At 45.2% G+C, this 23,058-nt stretch overlaps 1 protein-coding gene across 14 annotated transcripts in view; it reads left to right on the forward strand.

Annotated features, from left to right (window-relative positions):
• TP73 (tumor protein p73) overlaps window positions 1–23,058 on the forward strand; it is a 219,074-nt gene that overhangs the window by 182,249 nt on the left and 13,767 nt on the right. For 12 of the 14 annotated variants that reach the window (XM_068238920.1, XM_068238907.1, XM_068238921.1 and 9 more), the window contains 7 exons: window positions 1,841–1,956; window positions 5,398–5,507; window positions 6,923–7,080; window positions 7,217–7,308; window positions 8,468–8,592; window positions 12,554–12,705; window positions 20,547–20,679. In XM_068238920.1, the coding sequence (XP_068095021.1) occupies window positions 1,841–1,956; window positions 5,398–5,507; window positions 6,923–7,080; window positions 7,217–7,308; window positions 8,468–8,592; window positions 12,554–12,705; window positions 20,547–20,679 (886 nt within the window). The remainder of the gene's footprint in view (window positions 1–1,840; window positions 1,957–5,397; window positions 5,508–6,922; window positions 7,081–7,216; window positions 7,309–8,467; window positions 8,593–12,553; window positions 12,706–20,546; window positions 20,680–23,058) is intronic. The other 2 variants (XM_068238909.1, XM_068238911.1) reach the window with 2 other exon arrangements.

The raw sequence follows: 23,058 nt of genomic DNA on the forward strand, positions 1-23,058 counted from the left end.
GGAGAGAAGCGGCGCCGGCGGGGACGAGCGGGGAATCGTATGCGGCACACACTCGGTGAGTGGGGACATGGCAGGTACGCGGAAGAGGCGATCCGGCGGCTGATCGAGCCGCCGGATCGCAGCCTCATCTACGCGTGTAGATGAGGCTTTAAAGAGACACTGAAGCGAAAAAAAAAATGTTATAGTGAATTGGTTGTGTACTATGAATAATTACTAGAAGATTAGCAGCAAAGAAAATATTCTCATATTTTTATTTTCAGGCATACAGTGTTTTTTCTAACATTGCATCATTCTCTAATATGTGCAGATTACACAACACTCAGCATTCAAAATGATTCTTTCAGAGCAGTCTGTGAACTAATGACCTCTCCTCTGGCAGAGAAAAAGTAAATAGTTCAATTACAGTTGAGATAATAAAAGTCAGAAAACAGCCCTCTCCACGACTTTGAAAGTCGTAGGAGCTTAATGGCTTTTTTGCATAGAGAGAACAACTAGAGTATCATTTTTTTTCGCTTCAGTGTCTCTTTAAATCAGCATTATTATTGTCCATAAAATTACCGGGCAGCTTGTCTGTTGCAGTCATTTCTCAAAGGCCTCCCTCGCTGTTGGGCTAACTTAACCTTCCTGGCGGTAACCCCGAACGTAGTTCGGGGTAAGCCGCACAGGAGGTTTTCTCAGGCCCTGCTAGGCCGATTTACTTAATTTTTTTTTTTGCTAGACGCAGCTAGCACTTTGCTAGCTGCGTCAGCACACCGATCGCCGCCGCCCCGCGCTCGATCGCCGCTATCCGTCGCGGCGCGCGCCCCCCCCCCCAGACCCCGTGCGCTGCTTGGCCAATCAGTGCCAGGCAGCGCCGAGGGGTGGAGCAGGACTCCCAATGACGTCACGACGTCGCTGACGTCGGTGACGTCATCCCGCCCCGTCGCTTTGAACGGGATTTCCTGATCGGAGATCGCCGACGGCGATCGAAGCGGGCGGGGGGATGCCGCTGAGCAGCGGCTATCATGTAGCGAGCCCTGGGCTCGCTACATGATTTACAAAAAAAAAACTGCTGCGCTGCCTCCTGGCGGAATTTTTTATACCGCCAGGAGGGTTAAAAGACCCCTATCACAAAGAATTGTAACATTCAAAATACATGTAAACACATACAGATAAGAAGTATGTTTCTTCCACAGTAAAATGCAGTAGAAATTACTTTTCTCCTATGTTGCTGTCACTTACAGTAGTTAGTAGCAATCTGACAGAACTGTCCAGTCCATCTCTTCATGGGGGATTCTCAGTATTTCATTTAGCTTTTAGAAAAGCACTCCCTGGAAAGGATTTATAGGGAGATGCAGCCCCCCCCCCCCCATCTGTTTGCTCACTATTCTGGCAGTTGGACGGAGAAACTGCCATTCACTAAGTGCTTTTGAAAATAAAGAAAACCCAGAGAATCAACCATGAGCAGATGGGCAGGTCCAAAGCCTGTCAGTTCTGTCAAATTTCTACTACCTACTGTAAGTGACAGCAACATAGTAGAAAAGTAATTTATAGAACATTTTACTCTTTGAAAAATATACTTTTATTTACGTGTTTTCATGTATTTCAATTTTTTTGCGGTGGTGGTCCTTAACATTAATAAGCTAATAAGTTTTTATTGAACTATAATAAATAAGAGTTACTGATATCTCTGGCCTTCTGTGCTTCCTGAATGTGTACTGGTGTAGCTCTGCAGTTTGGAATTGTCAGATTTATTCATAGATTTATGACTCCTTTATGCTCCTACTATAACATCACTTATTCATATTTTATTTTAAATGTTTTTTTGGATGTATTTAATAACGCTCCTCTTGATGTTTAGGCCAATCAGCACCCGCCAGCCATCTGATCCGCGTGGAAGGCAATACCCTGGCGCAGTATGTAGATGACCCGGTGACGGGGAGGCAGAGTGTCCTGGTACCCTACGAGCCGCCACAGGTAACTCCCACCCTCCTCCACTACTTAAGGCAAACCTGAAGTGATAATAAACGTGTGAGATTATGAATTGTATGTGTCTCAATGTAAGGGTCTCCTTGTTTCCCAGTACAGGAAGTAAAAAAACAACTTCAGTTATCTATGCAAAAGAGCTTCTCTGAGCTATTCAACCCACTTGGTCAAATACAGTCCTATTTTCTGAAGCACTTAAAGGGGAACTGAAGAGAGGTATATGGAGGCTGCCATGTTTATTTCCTTTTAAGCATTACCAGTTGCCTGGCAGCCCTGCTGATCCTCTGCCTCTAATACTATTAGCCATAGCCCCTGAACAAGCATGCAGCAGATCAGGTGTTTCAGACATTAAAGTCAGATCTGACAAGACTAGCTGCATGCTTGTTTCTGGTGTTATTCAGATACTACTGCAGAGAAATAGACCAGCAGGGCTGCCAGGCAACTGGTATTGATTAAAAGGAAATAAATATGGCAGCCTCCGTATACCTCTTACTTCAGTTCCCCTTTAAACCACTTCCTCTCGCTATTGAACATTACATGCTGCACAGCTACAGCTGAATAGCATGTCTGTATGGCGCTTATTCCCAGAACAGTCACTTTAATAGCTGATCAATGATCATTGAGGGTGACAGTAATTCAGCCTGTATACAAGGTTTTTTTGCTAGGGTTTTCATAAAGTGTTTGTTTAACAAAATGTTTTGTGAACTGTTTTTTTTTTTTCCAAGTTTTCAACTTTTTGTATTGTTGTAATGTGTTATTAAATCCTTATTTGGCCACCCAAAGTGGTGCCACTGTTGTGTGGACACATTAAGCGCTTGAAAGCTCAGAAGCCATTGGGTCTCCAATTTCCCAAAAATGGCAGAGATTGTTGTGGCCACAAAGGTATAAAAAGAAGTCTCAATCAGTAAGGGGTGAAAAATGTACAGTTCTTTCCAATCTGTGTGTAATAACTTACAAGTGTGTTTAAAGTAGAAATGAATGGTAAATATTTTTTTTAATATTGAATTACTTTAGTGCAGGGGTAGGGAACCTGTGGCTCGGGAGTCAGATGTGGCTCTTTTGATGGCTACATCTGGCTTACAGGGGTTGATTCACTAAGCTCAAGCAGCGCAGCTTAGTGTGACAGCGCAAGTAAAATTTTCAAAGTAGGCACACTACTGCTGTAGCATGCACTACTAACTTACCTGCGCTCCCCCCAAAACTAACAGCTGCTACAATTGTCCCACTCTGGGCCCTGTCAGGTCCAGTGACTTTGTAGGATGAGATCCCCACACTTTGATTGGCCCAATAGGCTGTCTGTCACTTGACAGGCAGCCTATTGGCCAAAGTGCAGGGATCTCGTCCTACAAAGTGACCCCAAGCCCCAAGCCAGCTAGCTAATTGTACAAGCTGTTAGTCTGTATTTCTCCTGTCTGGGAAATTGCTGATGTTGCTGAAACCCAAGAGAAGCTGAAGACGTGTCTGACACTTCCGCTGCCCGGCGGATCAACTGTATATACATCACCTTGGCAACAGGGATGTGACCCCTCTGCTGCGCATGCGCACTGTCCCAGTTTGAAACATACTGTATGGCTCTCACAGAATTACATTTTAAAATATGTGGCGTTTATGGCTCTCTCAGCCAAAAAGGTTCCTGACCCCTGATCTAGAGGCACTGTAGTGACACATAGTAGAGGGCAGTGAATTATACAGAATATCCACTTTTACGATGAAATTCCTGACTTCAGCATCAGAAATATTTCCTATATCTAGTAAAATGTAAAATCCTCGGCGCTGTAACTTCACATTCCCCAGTAGTTAGCCTGCAATCATCAGAGTGCTCAAATAGACATTCGTGGCTGCAACCAGGGCACAAAAGCACAAACAGGCTTTCAATAGTATGCAAACAGGGGATTACAATTTATTAAGAAGCATAAAACAGATTAAACACCAGATACATCCAGGGTGCATGTGCACTGGATATGATTACATCAAAAAACGTATATAAGGTTTCTGCATAGACAGTAGTGTCAGATGCACTTTATTCCAACACAGTCCAAGGTGCTGTTCCGTATCAGAAAAAAGCCTGTTCTCCTTCCCGACCAGGTTACGGACAAATGACAGCGCCAAGGATTTTACATTTTTGCTTGTGTTTCCCCTAATGTGGATTGGGAACTTCTGGCAGCTAATTGAATGCCGTCTAGCGCTCATATTTGTCTACATCTTCAAGTACTTCCTATATCTATTTATTGCTGTATATTGGTATGTAGCTCCATCCTCCCAGCGATGCTGAACCTAGGCTGTCTAGCTAGGCTGAATTCTCCTCCCAGAGCATTCTCTGGGAGACCAGGTATGTTTTTTACTGGCTTCGGAGCTTTCAGTAAACAGACATTCTGCAGAGATCACCTGACAGGACTACAGTAAAGATTTCGGCACCCGTGATAAATTTCAGAAAGTAAATCATGGTCAGCAAAGATTTTACAATGGGCAAAGACTGGCTAAATAATTTACAAGTGAATATTGTAAAAATTAAGTAATTTACGTTACTTTCCCTACAGTTCCTCTTTAACCACCCAAGCGTTACATGAACGCCGGGGTGGATAACTCCGGGTAGGAGCGGTGTTTTTTTACAATTTAAAAAAAAAACATGTAGCTAGCACTTTGCTAGCTACATGTTGTTTCCGATCGCTGCCGATCCGCCGCTACCCGCCGCAAAAGGCCTCCACCCCGAGACACATAGGACAGCCTGGCCAATCACCACCAGGCTGCGCTACGGGATGGATCGGAATGCCGCATGACGTCAATGATGTCATGCTGTCATGTCCGATCGTCGCCATGGAGACGACAGAAGCCTAAACAGGAAATCACGTTCATCGCGACGGCCGGAGCCAAGCCAATGGGGGAAGACCTGTAGCTAGCACTATGCTAGGGAATTAGAACGCCAGGGTGGTTAAAGAGGAACTTCAGCCTAAACAAACATACTGTCATTAAGTTACATTAGTTATGTTAATTAAAATAGATAGGTAATATAATCTCTTACCCACCCTGTTTTAAAAAAACAGGCAAATGTTTGTGATTTCATAAGGGCAGCCATCTTTTTGGTTGAAAGGAGGTGACAGGGAGCATGAGACACAGTTCCAACTATCCTGTGTCCTGATCACCCCGCCCAGTTGCTAGGCAACGTGAACAACATAGGAAATCCCATCATGCTTTGCACAGCATCAGGGGAAAAAAGCCCGGGCAGTTTTCTTTGATGGGCGAAGCTTAGCTAAAAATGAAGCTAAAAATGAGATTTCTATAAGAAAAACAAAGTTCTGATGCTGTGAAACTGTTAAAGAAACACCAAGCCTTTTCAGTTCTGCTGAGTAGATTTTTAGTCTGGAGGTTCACTTTAAGTAGTTATGTTCATGTTTTTACATTGTGTGTAAAGCTTGGTATGTTTGCATGTGGCAGGTGGGCACAGAGTACACGACGATCCTGTACAACTTCATGTGTAACAGCAGCTGCGTCGGAGGGATGAACAGGAGGCCGATCCTCATCATCATCACGCTGGAGACCAGAGAGTGAGTCCCTCACCTATCAGAGGAGAGCAATAGAAGGGGGACGGCCCAATCAGCAGTGTGCGGCATACATGCAAAAGGGGCACCCTGAAACTTGGGTGCTGGGAATAGCCACTAGCAGTATATCAGTAAATTACCGATACAGTATTGTACTGTTTTGCAGGCTAACTCCGATAGTAATATATTGGTGAATGTTACAGATATTTTACTACCCCCCTCTGATGCCTAACCCTTACCACCCCCCTCCCTGGCATTACTTCCTCCCTGCCAATGCCTAACCCTTACCAACCGCCCTGCCAATGCCCAACCCTAATCCCCCCCCCTGCCTAACCCTAACCATCCCCCTGCCAATGCCCAACCCTTAATACCCCCCCCAGCCAATACCTAATCCTAACTACCCCCCCCCCCCCAAGCCTCCCCCCCGATGCCTGACCCTAACCATCCCCTTGCCAGTTCCTAACCCTTTACCACCACCCTCGCCATTTATTTAGGAAAGGGTTCTTTACAGTAAGAGTGATTAAGATGTGGAATGCATTGCCACAGGAAGTCGTTATGGCAAACTCTATACCTGCATTTAAAGGGGGCTTAGATGCTTTCCTTGCGTTGAAAGACATCCATGGCTACAATTACTAGGTAATGCCTAATGATGTTGATCCAGGGATTTTATCTGATTGCCATCTGGAGTCGGGAAGGAATTTTTCCCTTTAGGGGCTAATTGGACCATGCCTTGTAAGGGTTTTTTCGCCTTCCTCTGGATCAACAGGGATATGTGAGGGAGCAGGCTGGTGTTGTACTTTATACTGGTTGAACTCGATGGACGTATGTCTTTTTTCAACCAAAATAACTATGTAACTATGTAATGCCTACTCCCTCCACCGATGCCTAACCTTGAAAGACCCCCTCCACCTCACCTTAAAAAAGACATTTGGTTCCCAAGGGACTGTCCATACGAAAAAGGGACAGCTGGGGCACTATGCCTTTCCAAAAAAACATAACTTACAGAGCTGAGCAACCCATCAGACTTCATCTTCCATTCTCGAGGAAGCCCACACTAAACTCTTGTTCTGAGTTCTTACACCCCTCTGTCTAGTTTAATTGATACGGTATTGGGGTGGGGTACAGTGAGTTATATATTTATGAATTGTAACTTAGCTCTCATTGCCATCGATATATTTGTTAATGTGATGGAAATGAACCAGTATAGAAAGGTCCAGTGTGGTTTGAATCATAAAACAACGTATTTTTCTTATGAAATCTTAATTGTATGCCTAACTAGGGGTGTGATTGGGGGTGTGATTAGGGGTTCCAGCCAGGCACATGGATTACATGCCCCTCTTTATTATTTCAAAAAGTTGGGAGGTATGAAAGTGTTTTGCTTGGTTGAGAACAAAAAACTATTTTAAAGTTATGTTTTGCAGCGGGCAGGTGTTAGGTCGCAGGTCATTTGAAGGTCGGATCTGCGCCTGCCCAGGCAGAGACAGGAAGGCCGATGAGGATCACTATCGGGAACAGGCCGCCTTAAATGAAAGCGCAGTAAAGAATGGAAACGCCAACAAGCGCAGTGAGTGTACGAGAAGTATGATTATTATTTTGCTTGATTGTCTCTTTCTGCTCTCTGAAATCTCCAGCCTGTTCTGCTTCAATAAAGAGTCCATCAGATCTATTTATGTCTGGGATGAAGACAATGTTTTTTGTGTTTTCCCTTTATTTAGCAGCGTGCAAGCAGAGCCCACCAGGGATGACAACACTGGGGCCAAATATGAAGAAGAGGCGGCATGGAGAGGAGGAGGTCTACTATGTTCCTGTAAGTGTTGCCTCCATACTGGACCTCAAGGACTCAACTCCCTTTCTCGAATCCAGTGGTGCTCAAACTAAGGCCCGCGGGCCGAATGTGGCCCCCTGAGGCTTTTTTACCGGCCCCACACACACAAAATGTATTACTTATAGATGCAGTTAGCTACATTTTTAAATATTGGTGGTCCGCATATAGAATAGCAGTGCTGGCATCACCCATGTACAAGGAATCCAGAAAGCAGTAATTAGCTGGTTTCCAATCAAATTCCACATCAGGTGACACTACTGTCCAATTGGACTGCAGGTTGTCACCTGGGTATGCTGTACTGTCTGGCCCGCAAAGACTTCTACATCAGTTTATGTATACTCCGGCCCCCCAGCAGTCTGAAATATGTTGACCCGGCCCTCAACCCAAAACGTCCTGCTTTAATCATTCAAAAGGGAGGAAGAGTGTAGACATAGGAGGAAGCAATTAAGTTAGGAGGAAGAAAATGGGGAGGTAGAATGGGGGAGGGTAGAGAGGAAGAAAATGGGGAAGAAGAGCAACAAGAGGGGAGGGGAGGAAAATGGGGAGGAAGAAGAACAGGGGAAGGGTAGGGTGGAAGAAAATGGGGAGGAATAAGAACAGGGGGAAGGGTAGGGCAGAAGAAAATGGGGAGGAAGAAGAACAGGGGGAAGAGTAGGGCAGAAGAAAATGGGGAGGAAGAAGAACAGGAGGAAGGGTAGGGAGGAAGGGAAGAACAGGGAGGAGTGAAGGTAGGGAGTAAGGGAAGGAGGAGGGGAGAGAGAAAAGGAACGGGAAGGGAAGGAAGAGGGAAGGGAAGAAGGGAGTAAGTGAACGATGAGGGGAGTGAGTAAGGGAGGGATGGAAGGAGAAAGGGAGGGATGGAAGAGGAAACCATTCACATATGCCCATCACCAGCATGTCCAGGTTTGTCCATTGCATCTGCTTACAACTGCATCGGAAGTGCAGACACTGCCACACCTCTAGAGTGGATCGTGTATCCATACTGTGCTAGTCTGACACAGTGTGACCAAGGCCTGAGAGTACAAGAAGGGTGGTAATAGTGGTAGTGAGGGCAGTTGGTGGAGAGAGTGAGCTGTGTCTGTACTAGTGATAGCCCCTTTCTATATCCCTGTGTATGTAATGGGTTATTTCCTGTCTTCAGGTACGCGGTCGGGAGAATTTTGAAATTCTAATGAAAATCAAAGAGAGCCTGGAGCTAGTGGAGCTGGTGCCACAACAGCTTGTGGATTCCTACCGACAGCAGCAACAGCAGCTCCTACAGCGACAGTGAGTAATGCCTTCTTCTGCATGATAAGAGATATGGGGGGGTCCCGACATGGGAGTACAATCAGGAGTTATGGAGCATCTTCTCCTCCTGATAAAAATGTCATTTTCAGGTTGTGATGCGGAAAACCAACTTGTCCCTTTAATTACTAACACATATGAATGATACAGGTCTAGTGGCTAAGTAGATGCAGTTTAAACATTGGTTAAAGGGAATCTAAACTGGGAGGGATATGGATGTTTCCTTTTAAACAATACCAGTTGCCTGTCAGCCCTGCTGATCTCTTTGGCTGCAGTAGTGGCTGAATCCCACACCTGAAACAAGCATGCAGCTAATCCAGTCTGACTTCAGTCAGAGCACCTGATCTGCATGCTTGTTGAGGGGCTGTGGCTGAAAGTAATAGAGACACAGGATCAGCAGGAGAGTCAGGCAACTGGTATTATTTTAAAAGGAAAAATACATATCCTTCTCAGTTTAGATTCCCTAAAGAAGAACTGTCGCGAAAATCTTAAAATTTAAAACACACACAAATAAGAAGTACATTTCTTCCTGAGTAAAATGAGCAATCAGTTTCTTTTCTCCTATGTTGCTGTCGCTTACAATAGATAGTAGAAATCTGACATTACTGACAGGTTTTGGGCAAGTCCATCTCTTTATGGGGGATTCTCCGCATGGCCTTTAATCTTTATAAAGACATTCCCTGAAAATGATTAATACAAAGAAGCTGGCCAGCCTCTCTGCTCGCTGAACACTATTTTGGCAGCTGGACGGAGCAACTGCCATTCACTAAGTGCTTTTAAAAATAAAAAAAAACCTGAGAACCGCCCCTATGAGAAGATGGACTAGTCCAAAATCTGTTGGTAATGTTATATTTCTACTACTTACTGTAAGTGACAGCAACATAGGAGTAAAGTAATTTATGGGTCGTTTTTTGCTCTGGGAGAAATGTACTTCTTATTTGTATGTATTTTAAATTTTAAGATTTTAAGATGATTTGTTTCCTAATTACTTGTTTACTGGTAGGTAGATATACTAAAGTTTATCAGTTCCCTCTAGTGGTCGAATGCAGCAGTGCAGCATTTGATAACAGAAACAGAACATTAGTATCACACTTTTCTCCTGGGGGACTCAAAATGCTTCAGGGCTGCTGCCACGGGGGAGAAGGATCATTAGGGAGCCTTGCCCAGAGTCTCCTTAACTTTTTATGTACTGGCTTGAGCCTGAATTCGCACCTCGGTGAAAGGCTAATATCCTAAATCAAAGGCAACAGCCTTACCAGTGCGCTATCCAGGGCTTGGTCACACAGAATAAGTTTGTATGCATTTCTCTAAGCATTATTGTGATTTTCGTGTACAAAAATCTACATTCACCAAGAGCCCAGCACTTGCCAACTTATAGTTTGGGGTCTTGTGGGATTTTTTGAGTGTGATTCTTTTGGGGGTCTCTGCTGTCCTTAGTGAAGGGTCTATCTGTCCTGCTGCATTCTATTGCCAGGTAATCTTACTTTTTTACATATATTCCGTGGCTGCCTGCACACTATTTAAATTGAACTGTAACTAGGACTTATTTTTGGAGTAGGGCTTACATTTTGGCGTGTATCAAAAAAAGGGCGCCTGGAAAAAAGGGCGCGGGATATAGCCGAAATTATAGGTTGTAATGTAAAACAATAATTCTCGTTTATAGCTTGTAAATGAAAATTTAGTGCTAAATAGGTTAAATAAGCGGAAATGAAATGGCAAAATACCGTCTATAACAACAAACGAATTCTGAAATGAAACGTCAAATAGCGTCTATAACAAAAAAACGATATCTACACTTGTTTTAAGCATAGTAATACAATAGTAGATTTTACAGATATTTTACTGCAATTATAACTAACTGTAGGCTCACACAGATCTCTCCCTATCCCTAACCCTAAACCCTAGACCCCCTCTTTGTTTAAATATACATAATTTAATAAATTGTATATATTACATATATTGTGCTGTAACTATACCTAACCATACTCTCACACAGAACCCTCCCTGTATCTATCCCTAAGACTTAGGGACCCTAACCCCTAGACCCCCCCTGGTGATGCCTAACCCTAACCACCCCCTTGGTGGTGTATATTGTACTGTAACTATACCTAACCCTACTCTCACACAGAATCCTCCCTGTACCTATTCCTAACCCCTAGACCCCCCTGGTAGTGCCTAACCCTAACCACCCCGCTGGTGGTGCCTAACCCTAACCACCCCCTGGTGGTGCCTAACCCTAACCACCCCCCTGGTGGTGCCTAACCCTAAGACCCCCCCTGGTTGTGCCTAACCCTAAAACTCCCCTGGTGGTGCCTAACCCTAAGACCCCCCTGGTCGTGCTTAACTCTAAGACTCCCCTGGTGGTGCCTAACCCTAACCATCCCCCTGGTGGTGTCTAACCCTAACCATCCCCACTGCACAAACACCCTCACACACATATAAACAATAATATATTTAATCCTTAAAATACTTCACTATAAATAACATGAACAGAAAAATGTATATATTTGTAATAGAATAAATAGCCTTACAATCATGTACGCATTAGAATTCTTAAAATTACAGTAAAATTAAAAGCAATATATTAGTAAGTTAATAAAACTATAATCGACGCATTATAAGTGTGAAAAACATAGTTAATACCAAAAGCGATGTATTTCTAATAGAATAAGGTTGAAAACGATATTTAAGCATTATATGTATGAAAACGAATTTTAATTGACAAAATAAGTGTAAACGAAAATTTACTTGTTACAGCCCTGTAAACGAAATTTTAAAACAAAAAATAAGTAAAACACAAAGTCAAAACGAACTTGTAAACGATATTTGTTATAAACCTTATTCTGTAAACGAAAACTTTTGTTAACACGATCCCTGCAACCGCTGTTTCTCAGGCGCCCTTTTTTCCTGTCGGGCGCCCAATAGCCGATATTGTGCATTGCAGTCTATGGCGGCGCCCTTTTTGTCCACTAGCCATGTGCGCCCTTTTTTACTGGCCAGGACATTTTGCACGTCCTAAAAAATCATGTTAGGTCTTAGTTTCGGGGTAGCTCTTATTTTCAGGGGAAATTGGGTATTGTTTGATTTGTTTCTAAATAATGCTGTAATGAACCATACTGTTACTTCTCCACCAGCTGGTAGGTAATAAAGCCGTAAACTGAACGTGTGTTTACATGGATTGACGCAAATCACATAGTGAGTTACACAAATTGTATAGCCCATCATATCATGCATTCCTTACATTGCCTGCCATATGATCACACAAGTGATGTATGTATACAGCATGATACGCAATTTCCGGCGTAAATTGTATGTGTTCCAGTACCCTAGTCTGCACAAGTTATGTTTTGTGACTATACTACATCATTCCTAATGAAATTGATAATTTTTCTGCATTCATCCGGCCACTGGGGGGTGCTGTTACTATAATCAGATGGTTTGATTCTCCTGCTCAGTATGGCATACAGTTAAATGAATATCTTTAAAGGGAACCTGAACTGAGAAAAATTATTTAAAATAAACACACGAGGTAACTTCAAATGAACATTACATAGTTACCTTGCCATCAGTTCCTCTCAGAAGCGCACCATTTTCTTTTGAAAATGATCCCTTCCAGTTCTGACAACATTTTGTCAGAACGAAAATATATCAGTTGCTGTCAGTTATGGCTGAGAGGACAACTGATGTGCCATGTATCCCTATGGCTCAAGTGGGTGATATTACAGTTTAACAGTGTGCTGACCAGAAAGCTGTTATGGAGTAATGGCCTTTTTTAAAATGGAGGACGGAGAATTCCCTTGATCACAGTGGATAAACAGGACACGGGAGAGGAGAAAGAGATTGAGGAGTAGACTACACGGGAGGTATGACTTGTGTATGTGTATTTTGACTTTTAATTTTCAGTTCAGGTTTTCTTTAACGTTATTAATATTTGTCTTTGCAGCGCTCACATCCAGTCACAGTCGTCATACGGCCCCGTTCTATCACAGATGAACAAAGTCCATGGCGGGATCAACAAACTACCTTCAGTCAACCAGTTGGTGGGACAGCCGAACCAGCATACATCAAACACAGCACCCAATATGATGCCTATGGGTAAGAGTATAGGGTGCCTTACACCCCAAGAGCCTGGTATGCTGGGTAACAGTATATATAGGGTGGCATACGCCACAAGAGCCTGGTATGATGGGTAACAGTATAGGGTGACATACACCACAAGAGCCTGGTATGATGGGTAACAGTATAGGGTGGCATACACCACAAGAGCCTGGTATGATGGGTAACAGTATAGGGTGACATACACCACAAGAGCCTGGTATGATGGGTAACAGTATAGGGTGCCTTACACCCCAAGAGCCTGGTATGCTGGGTAACAGTATATATAGGGTGGCATACGCCACAAGAGCCTGGTATGATGGGTAACAGTATAGGGTGACATACACCACAAGAGCCTGGTATGATGGGTAACAGTATAGGGTGGCATACACCACAAGAGCCTGGTATGATGGGTAACAGTATAGGGTGGCATACACCACAAGAGCCTGGTATGATGGGTAACAGTATAGGGTGGCATACACCACAAGAGCCTGGTATGATGGGTAAGAGTATAGGGTGCCTTACACCCCAAGAGCCTGGTATGCTGGGTAACAGTATATATAGGGTGGCAAACGCCACAAGAGCCTGGTATGATGGGTAACAGTATAGGGTGACATACACCACAAGAGCCTGGTATGATGGGTAACAGTATAGGGTGGCATACACCACAAGAGCCTGGTATGATGGGTAACAGTATAGGGTGGCATACACCACAAGAGCCTGGTATGAGGGGTAACAGTATAGGGTGGCATACACCACAAGAGCCTGGTATGGTGGGTAACAGTATAGGGTGGCATACACCACAAGAGCCTGGTATGATGGGTAACAGTATAGGGTGGCATACACCACAAGAGCCTGGTATGATGGGTAACAGTATAGGGAGGCATACACCACAAGAGCCTGGTATGATGGGTAACAGTATAGGGTGGCATACACCACAAGAGCCTGGTATGATGGGTAACAGTATAGGGTGGCATACACCACAAGAGCCTGGTATGATGGGTAACAGTATAGGGTGGCATACACCACAAGAGCCTGGTATGATGGGTAACAGTATAGGGAGGCATACACCACAAGAGCCTGGTATGATGGGTAACAGTATAGGGAGGCATACACCACAAGAGCCTGGTATGATGGGTAACAGTATAGGGTGGCATACACCACAAGAGCCTGGTATGATGGGTAACAGTATAGGGTGGCATACACCACAAGAGCCTGGTATGATGGGTAACAGTATAGGGTGGCATACACCACAAGAGCCTGGTATGATGGGTAACAGTATAGGGAGGCATACACCACAAGAGCCTGGTATGATGGGTAACAGTATAGGGTGGCATACACCACAAGAGCCTGGTATGATGGGTAACAGTATAGGGAGGCATACACCACAAGAGCCTGGTATGATGGGTAACAGTATAGGGTGGCATACACCACAAGAGCCTGGTATGATGGGTAACAGTATAGGGAGGCATACACCACAAGAGCCTGGTATGATGGGTAACAGTATAGGGTGGCATACACCACAAGAGCCTGGTATGAGGGGTAACAGTATAGGGTGGCATACACCACAAGAGCCTGGTATGATGGGTAACAGTATAGGGAGGCATACACCACAAGAGCCTGGTATGAGGGGTAACAGTATAGGGAGGCATACGCCACAAGAGCCTGGTATGATAGGTAACAGTATAGGGAGGCATACACCACAAGAGCCTGGTATGATGGGTAACAGTATATATAGGGTGGCATACACCACAAGAGCCTGGTATGCTGGGTAACAGTATAGGGTGGCATACACCACAAGAGCCTGGTATGATGGGTAACAGTATAGGGTGGCATACACCACAAGAGCCTGGTATGATGGGTAACAGTATAGGGTGGCATACACCACAAGAGCCTGGTATGATGGGTAACAGTATAGGGGGACATACACCACAAGAGCCTGGTATGATGGGTAACAGTATAGGGTGGCATACACGACAAGAGCCTGGTATGATGGGTAACAGTATAGGGTGACATACACCACAAGAGCCTGGTATGATGAGTAACAGTATAGGGTGGCATACACCACAAGAGCCTGGTATGATGGGTAACAGTATAGGGTGGCATACACCACAAGAGCCTGGTATGATGGGTAACAGTATAGGGTGGCATACACGACAAGAGCCTGGTATGATGGGTAACAGTATAGGGGGACATACACCACAAGAGCCTGGTATGATGGGTAACAGTATAGGGTGGCATACACCACAAGAGCCTGGTATGATGGGTAACAGTATAGGGTGGCATACACCACAAGAGCCTGGTATGCTGGGTAACAGTATAGGGTGACATACACCACAAGAGCCTGGTATGATGAGTAACAGTATAGGGTGGCATACACCACAAGAGCCTGGTATGATGGGTAACAGTATAGGGAGGCATACACCACAAGAGCTTGGTATGATGGGTAACAGTATAGGGTGGCATACACCACAAGAGCCTGGTATGCTGGGTAACAGTATAGGGTGACATACACCACAAGAGCCTGGTATGCTGGGTAACAGTATATATAGGGTGGCATACGCCACAAGAGCCTGGTATGAGGGGTAACAGTATAGGGTGGCATACACCACAAGAGCCTGGTATGAGGGGTAACAGTATAGGGTGGCATACACCACAAGAGCCTGGTATGCTGGGTAACAGTATAGGGTGACATACACCACAAGAGCCTGGTATGATGGGTAACAGTATAGGGTGGCATACACCACAAGAGCCTGGTATGCTGGGTAACAGTATAGGGTGGCATACACCACAAGAGCCTGGTATGATGGGTAACAGTATAGGGTGACATACACCACAAGAGCCTGGTATGATGAGTAACAGTATAGGGTGACATACACCACAAGAGCCTGGTATGCTGGGTAGCAGTATAGGGTGGCATACACCACAAGAGCCTGGTATGATGGGTAACAGTATAGGGGGGCATACACCACAAGAGCCTGGTATGATGAGTAACAGTATAGGGTGACATACACCACAAGAGCCTGGTATGCTGGGTAACAGTATAGGGTGGCATATACCACAAGAGCCTGGTATGGTGGGTAACAGTATAGGGTGACATACACCACAAGAGCCTGGTATGATGGGTAACAGTATAGGGAGGCATACACCACAAGAGCCTGGTATGATGGGTAACAGTATAGGGAGTCATACACCACAAGAGCCTGGTATGAGGGGTAACAGTATAGGGAGGCATACACCACAAGAGCCTGGTATGAGGGGTAACAGTATAGGGAGGCATACACCACAAGAGCCTGGTATGATGGGTAACAGTATAGGGAGGCATACACCACAAGAGCCTGGTATGATGGGTAACAGTATAGGGTGGCATACACCACAAGAGCCTGGTATGATGGGTAACAGTATAGGGAGGCATACACCACAAGAGCCTGGTATGATGGGTAACAGTATAGGGAGTCATACACCACAAGAGCCTGGTATGAGGGGTAACAGTATAGGGAGGCATACACCACAAGAGCCTGGTATGAGGGGTAACAGTATAGGGAGGCATACACCACAAGAGCCTGGTATGATGGGTAACAGTATAGGGAGGCATACACCACAAGAGCCTGGTATGATGGGTAACAGTATAGGGTGGCATACACCACAAGAGCCTGGTATGCTGGGTAGCAGTATAGGGTGGCATACACCACAAGAGCCTGGTATGATGAGTAACAGTATAGGGTGACATACACCACAAGAGCCTGGTATGCTGGGTAACAGTATAGGGTGGCATATACCACAAGAGCCTGGTATGGTGGGTAACAGTATAGGGTGACATACACCACAAGAGCCTGGTATGATGGGTAACAGTATAGGGAGGCATACACCACAAGAGCCTGGTATGATGGGTAACAGTATAGGGAGTCATACACCACAAGAGCCTGGTATGAGGGGTAACAGTATAGGGAGGCATACACCACAAGAGCCTGGTATGAGGGGTAACAGTATAGGGAGGCATACACCACAAGAGCCTGGTATGATGGGTAACAGTATAGGGTGGCATACACCACAAGAGCCTGGTATGATGAGTAACAGTATAGGGTGGCATACACCACAAGAGTCTGGTATGATGGGTAACAGTATAGGGTGGCATACACCACAAGAGTCTGGTATGATGGGTAACAGTATAGGGTGGCATACACCACAAGAGCCTGGTATGATGGGTAACAGTATAGGGTGGCATACACCACAAGAGTCTGGTATGATGGGTAACAGTATAGGGTGGCATACACCACAAGAGCCTGGTATGATGGGTAACAGTATAGGGGGGCATACACCACAAGAGTCTGGTGTGATGGGTAATAGTATAGGGTGGCATACACTACAAGAGCCTGGTATGAGGGGTAACAGTATAGGGAGGCATACACCACAAGAGCCTGGTATGATGGGTAACAGTATAGGGGGGGCATACACCACAAGAGCCTGGTATGATGGGTAACAGTATAGGGAGGCATACACCACAAGAGCCTGGTATGATGGGTAACAGTATAGGGTGGCATACACCACAAGAGCCTGGTATGATGGGTAATAGTATAGGGTGGCATACACCACAAGAGTCTGGTATGATGGGTAACAGTATAGGGAGGCATACACCACAAGAGCCTGGTATGAGGGGTAACAGTATAGGGAGGCATACACCACAAGAGCCTGGTATGATGGGTAACAGTATAGGGAGGCATACACCACAAGAGCCTGGTATGATGGGTAACAGTATAGGGTGGCATACACCACAAGAGCCTGGTATGCTGGGTAGCAGTATAGGGTGGCATACACCACAAGAGCCTGGTATGATGAGTAACAGTATAGGGTGACATACACCACAAGAGCCTGGTATGCTGGGTAACAGTATAGGGTGGCATATACCACAAGAGCCTGGTATGGTGGGTAACAGTATAGGGTGACATACACCACAAGAGCCTGGTATGATGGGTAACAGTATAGGGAGGCATACACCACAAGAGCCTGGTATGATGGGTAACAGTATAGGGAGTCATACACCACAAGAGCCTGGTATGAGGGGTAACAGTATAGGGAGGCATACACCACAAGAGCCTGGTATGAGGGGTAACAGTATAGGGAGGCATACACCACAAGAGCCTGGTATGATGGGTAACAGTATAGGGTGGCATACACCACAAGAGCCTGGTATGATGAGTAACAGTATAGGGTGGCATACACCACAAGAGTCTGGTATGATGGGTAACAGTATAGGGTGGCATACACCACAAGAGTCTGGTATGATGGGTAACAGTATAGGGTGGCATACACCACAAGAGCCTGGTATGATGGGTAACAGTATAGGGTGGCATACACCACAAGAGTCTGGTATGATGGGTAACAGTATAGGGTGGCATACACCACAAGAGCCTGGTATGATGGGTAACAGTATAGGGGGGCATACACCACAAGAGTCTGGTGTGATGGGTAATAGTATAGGGTGGCATACACTACAAGAGCCTGGTATGAGGGGTAACAGTATAGGGAGGCATACACCACAAGAGCCTGGTATGATGGGTAACAGTATAGGGGGGGCATACACCACAAGAGCCTGGTATGATGGGTAACAGTATAGGGAGGCATACACCACAAGAGCCTGGTATGATGGGTAACAGTATAGGGTGGCATACACCACAAGAGCCTGGTATGATGGGTAATAGTATAGGGTGGCATACACCACAAGAGTCTGGTATGATGGGTAACAGTATAGGGTGGCATACACCACAAGAGCCTGGTATGATGGGTAACAGTATAGGGTGGCATACACCACAAGAGCCTGGTATGATGGGTAACAGTATAGGGTGGCATACACCACAAGAGCCTGGTATGATGGGTAACAGTATATATAGGGTGGCATACGCCACAAGAGCCTGGTATGATAGGTAACAGTATAGGGAGGCATACACCACAAGAGCCTGGTATGATGGGTAACAGTATAGGGTGGCATACACCACAAGAGCCTGGTATGATGGGTAACAGTATAGGGTGGCATACACCACAAGAGCCTGGTATGATGGGTAACAGTATAGGGTGGCATACACCACAAGAGCCTGGTATGCTGGGTAGCAGTATAGGGTGGCATACACCACAAGAGCCTGGTATGATGGGTAACCGTATAGGGTGGCATACACCACAAGAGCCTGGTATGATGGGTAACAGTATAGGGAGGCATACACCACAAGAGCCTGGTATGATGGGTAACAGTATAGGGTGACATACACCACAAGAGCCTGGTATGCTGGGTAACAGTATAGGGGGGCATACACCACAAGAGCCTGGTATGATGGGTAACAGTATAGGGTGGCATACACCACAAGAGCCTGGTATGATGGGTAACAGTATATATAGGGTGGCATACACCACAAGAGCCTGGTATGATGGGTAACAGTATAGGGTGACATACACCACAAGAGCCTGGTATGATGGGTAACAGTATAGGGAGGCATACACCACAAGAGCCTGGTATGATGGGTAACAGTATAGGGTGGCATACACCACAAGAGCCTGGTATGATGGGTAACAGTATAGGGTGGCATACACCACAAGAGCCTGGTATGATGGGTAACAGTATAGGGTGGCATACACCACAAGAGCCTGGTATGAGGGGTAACAGTATAGGGTGGCATACACCACAAGAGCCTGGTATGATGAGTAACAGTATAGGGAGGCATACACCACAAGAGCCTGGTATGATGGGTAACAGCATAGGGTGGCATACACCACAAGAGCCTGGTATGATGGGTAACAGTATAGGGTGGCATACACCACAAGAGCCTGGTATGATGGGTAACAGTATAGGGTGGCATACACCACAAGAGCCTGGTATGATGGGTAACAGTATATATAGGGTGGCATACACCACAAGAGCCTGGTATGATGGGTAACAGTATAGGGTGGCATACACCACAAGAGCCTGGTATGATGGGTAACAGTATAGGGAGGCATACACCACAAGAGCCTGGTATGATGGGTAACAGTATAGGGAGGCATACACCACAAGAGCCTGGTATGATGGGTAACAGCATAGGGTGGCATACACCACAAGAGCCTGGTGTGATGGGTAACAGTATAGGGTGGCATACACCACAAGAGCCTGGTATGATGGGTAACAGTATAGGGAGGTATATACCACAAGAGCCTGGTATGATGGGTAACAGTATAGGGAGGCATACACCACAAGAGCCTGGTATGATGGGTAACCATATAGGGTGGCATACACCACAAGAGCCTGGTATGATGGGTAACCATATAGGGTGGCATACACCACAAGAGCCTGGTATGATAGGTAACAGTATAGGGTGACATACACCACAAGAGCCTGGTATGATGGGTAATAGTATAGGGTGGCATACACCACAAGAGCCTGGCATGGTGGTTATGGAAAAACAATGCTAACTTACCAAGCAGCACCTGCTATTTATCTGGTCTGCAGAGTGAAGCCAGTAAGTCAATTTAAAGACATGGTAATGTGTTCAAATTTGCGATACTAAATCTCATTGGCTATCCCTATTTTGAAGTGAGCAGGGAGGCGTGTCTTAAGCTCACAGACCAATCATTTGCTTCCTGCTTGTCCATATTACCAAACTGGGAGCGGTTCAGGCTGATTGGGAGGGCGGTAGAGCAAACAGGCAGCTGGAGGTCTCTGAGGAGATAAATTGGTGCTACACTCATTTTACTTTTAATTTTGCAAAACTAATTTTAAGGGTTTTTTTAATGCATAATTTAAAGATATATATTACCCATGTAAGCCCACCAAAACAAACAGAAGTTGTAAGTTATCTTCCATGTTATTCTATCTGCAGGCACGGGAATGGTGAACAATCACTCCATGCAGTCCAACGGAGAGATGAACGGGGGTCATTCCTCCCAGTCTATGGTGTCCGGATCGCACTGTACCCCACCACCGCCGTATAATGCAGATCCTAACCTGGTCAGGTAGGTAGGCGGCCTTCCCCGGCACTGAGCTCTGTCTCCGTGGCAAATTCGAATGCCCCATTTATTAACCTGTCCATACTGGATGTAAAATGAGTCCCAAAGATAACCCCTCGAAAGTGCACTTCCCTGCGGGATAGGTTACCAGTATTTTTCTCTTTAGGCCCCGGTATTAGAGGTGAATGCTCAGTGGCGTAGCTAAGCAGCTTTGGGCCCCTGTGCAAGTTTTACTGTACCCCCCCAACATTCTATACATAACAATAGATACTGCACCCCAAAACCTGCCAAGGACAACCACTGTGTCAGAGGTGTAAGCAGGGGATGGGGAAAAGTGTGTCAATGATTACCACTATTCAACGCATGTATAGAAGTGATTATTACCAGCACAGGACCAGTAATGAGCTAAAGGTTGTCCATACATCAGACAATAAATAGGCAGATCGACAAAGAGACAGAGATCTTTTGCGTTCCCATACCCCTGATCGATTTTAAGCTGGCCACTGACGGTCCAATTTCTAGCGAAAAATCGTTAGAGCGATCAGAAATTCCGATCGGAAGTGAAATATTGTAATACATCGTTCACTACACCATCAACGAACCAATCATTGCTTCCTATCTATCACAACCAACAAGAAAATCCAAATTTTGGTTCGACAAAAATTCATTCGGACGACATTTTTTTCACTCATTCATAATCGATTGTGTCCACCAATGGAGATTATTTACAACCAATCCGATCAGAATTTCTGATCGCTCGAACGATTTTCCGCTAGAAATTGGACCGTTAGTGGCCACCTTTAGTATGACATCTCCCGGGAATCGGCCTTGTGATGCTGCCCCCCTAGTGTAAAATGTGCCGCCAGTAGGGATGATCGGAAATGCTGCCCATTTCACATTCCGTGGAAAATCCAATTTCCGCCCATGCTAATTTCAGTTTTTTTGATTTTCTTTTTTTTTCAAGGAGCATTTTATTGGTAATTTTTTTGCATCAGGAAATGCAAAAGATTGGAGGGGCGGAAATCGGAAACTCTTGTGATCTAAAATGACCACCGTGATCCCATTTTTGCTGAAAAATTCTGCATTTTCTGATTGTTCCAATGATTCCGAGTTCAGTGATCGGGCTAAAATTACCGATTTGTGGTAAATCGGATTTCTGTGAAATTCTGATTTCCGTTTTCTGAAATGCGATCAGAAAAGCAGATTTGCGATCAGAAATGCGGAAATTTCAATTCCTTGCAATCCATATAAGCATCCCTAGCCCCCGGTGCGTAAATACTTTACCTGACACGCTAATAATTACTGACTGTATGAAATTGTTTTGTACAGTAAATTGTATGCAGAATGGACCAATTTAGATGTATATGTACCATACCATGCAAGGAAGCTACAGTTATTAGCATGTCATTCACCATCGCAAATAATAACTTATCAGCATCAAATCCTGATTTCTGATTGTTGGTCTCTAAAAATAATCAGAAAAACGTAAAAAAAAAAAATGGTATTAAATCGAGAAAAGCAGTCTTGAAAATGACAAGACCTGGGCCCATATGCAATTAACTTTTCACCTGAGTTTTTTCTCCTAGGAGATAATCGGGGCCAGTTCTAGCTGAAATGAGGCCCTGGGGCAAAAGTAACTTGGGAGGCCCCCGATGCCCCTCTTCCAACCATATCAACCCCTAGGACCCAGAACTGGCTGCCAGGCCCCATCCAATCCATCATATGGCCCCTAAAAAGCATTTTTGGTGTTCTAATGATTCACCTCCTCCTTTTCCTGTACAGATTAAACACACAGCATATAAGCTCTCATGGGTCACCATAGCTGGAGGGGAGCCTTGGGGGGGCCCCCTACAGACTCTGGGGCCCATGGGCAATTCCCCCCTTTGCCTCTATGGTAGTGCCGGCCCTGGAGATAATGTTTCACTTTCTTTTATATTAACTTTCCAGCACTCAGCAATTGAAAAGGTAACAAAAATTAGGTAAAGGAGTACTATCAAAACTACGCAAAGAAGAAAAGCAGGTCGGGTTCCGGTCGAATGCTTCAGTGTAATTTTTAATCCAAGAAGGTACAGCAATACAGCATTAGGAAGTGAACAATGATGGCGTGACAGCCGTTTTGCAGGTTCCCTTGCTTCGTCAGAGGCCAAAGGCTGTCAGGCCGTCCTTGTTCCCTTCCTAATGCTGTATTGCTGTACCTTCTTGGATTAAAGAGAACGCGAGGCGGGGTTCTGAGAATAAAATCCCCATACAGAGGCTGGGTCTGTCTATAGACACCAGCCTCTGTTGCTATTTAGATCGCCCCTAAATCCCCCCTGCGCTCAGGGAGACCCCATAAATCACAGCCGTGCTGTGCGGGCTGTTTTTTCCTTTGTAACGTCAGTCTCC

Source organism: Hyperolius riggenbachi, chromosome 6 (genome assembly GCF_040937935.1).
Source record: "Hyperolius riggenbachi isolate aHypRig1 chromosome 6, aHypRig1.pri, whole genome shotgun sequence".
NCBI lineage: Eukaryota > Metazoa > Chordata > Amphibia > Anura > Hyperoliidae > Hyperolius > Hyperolius riggenbachi.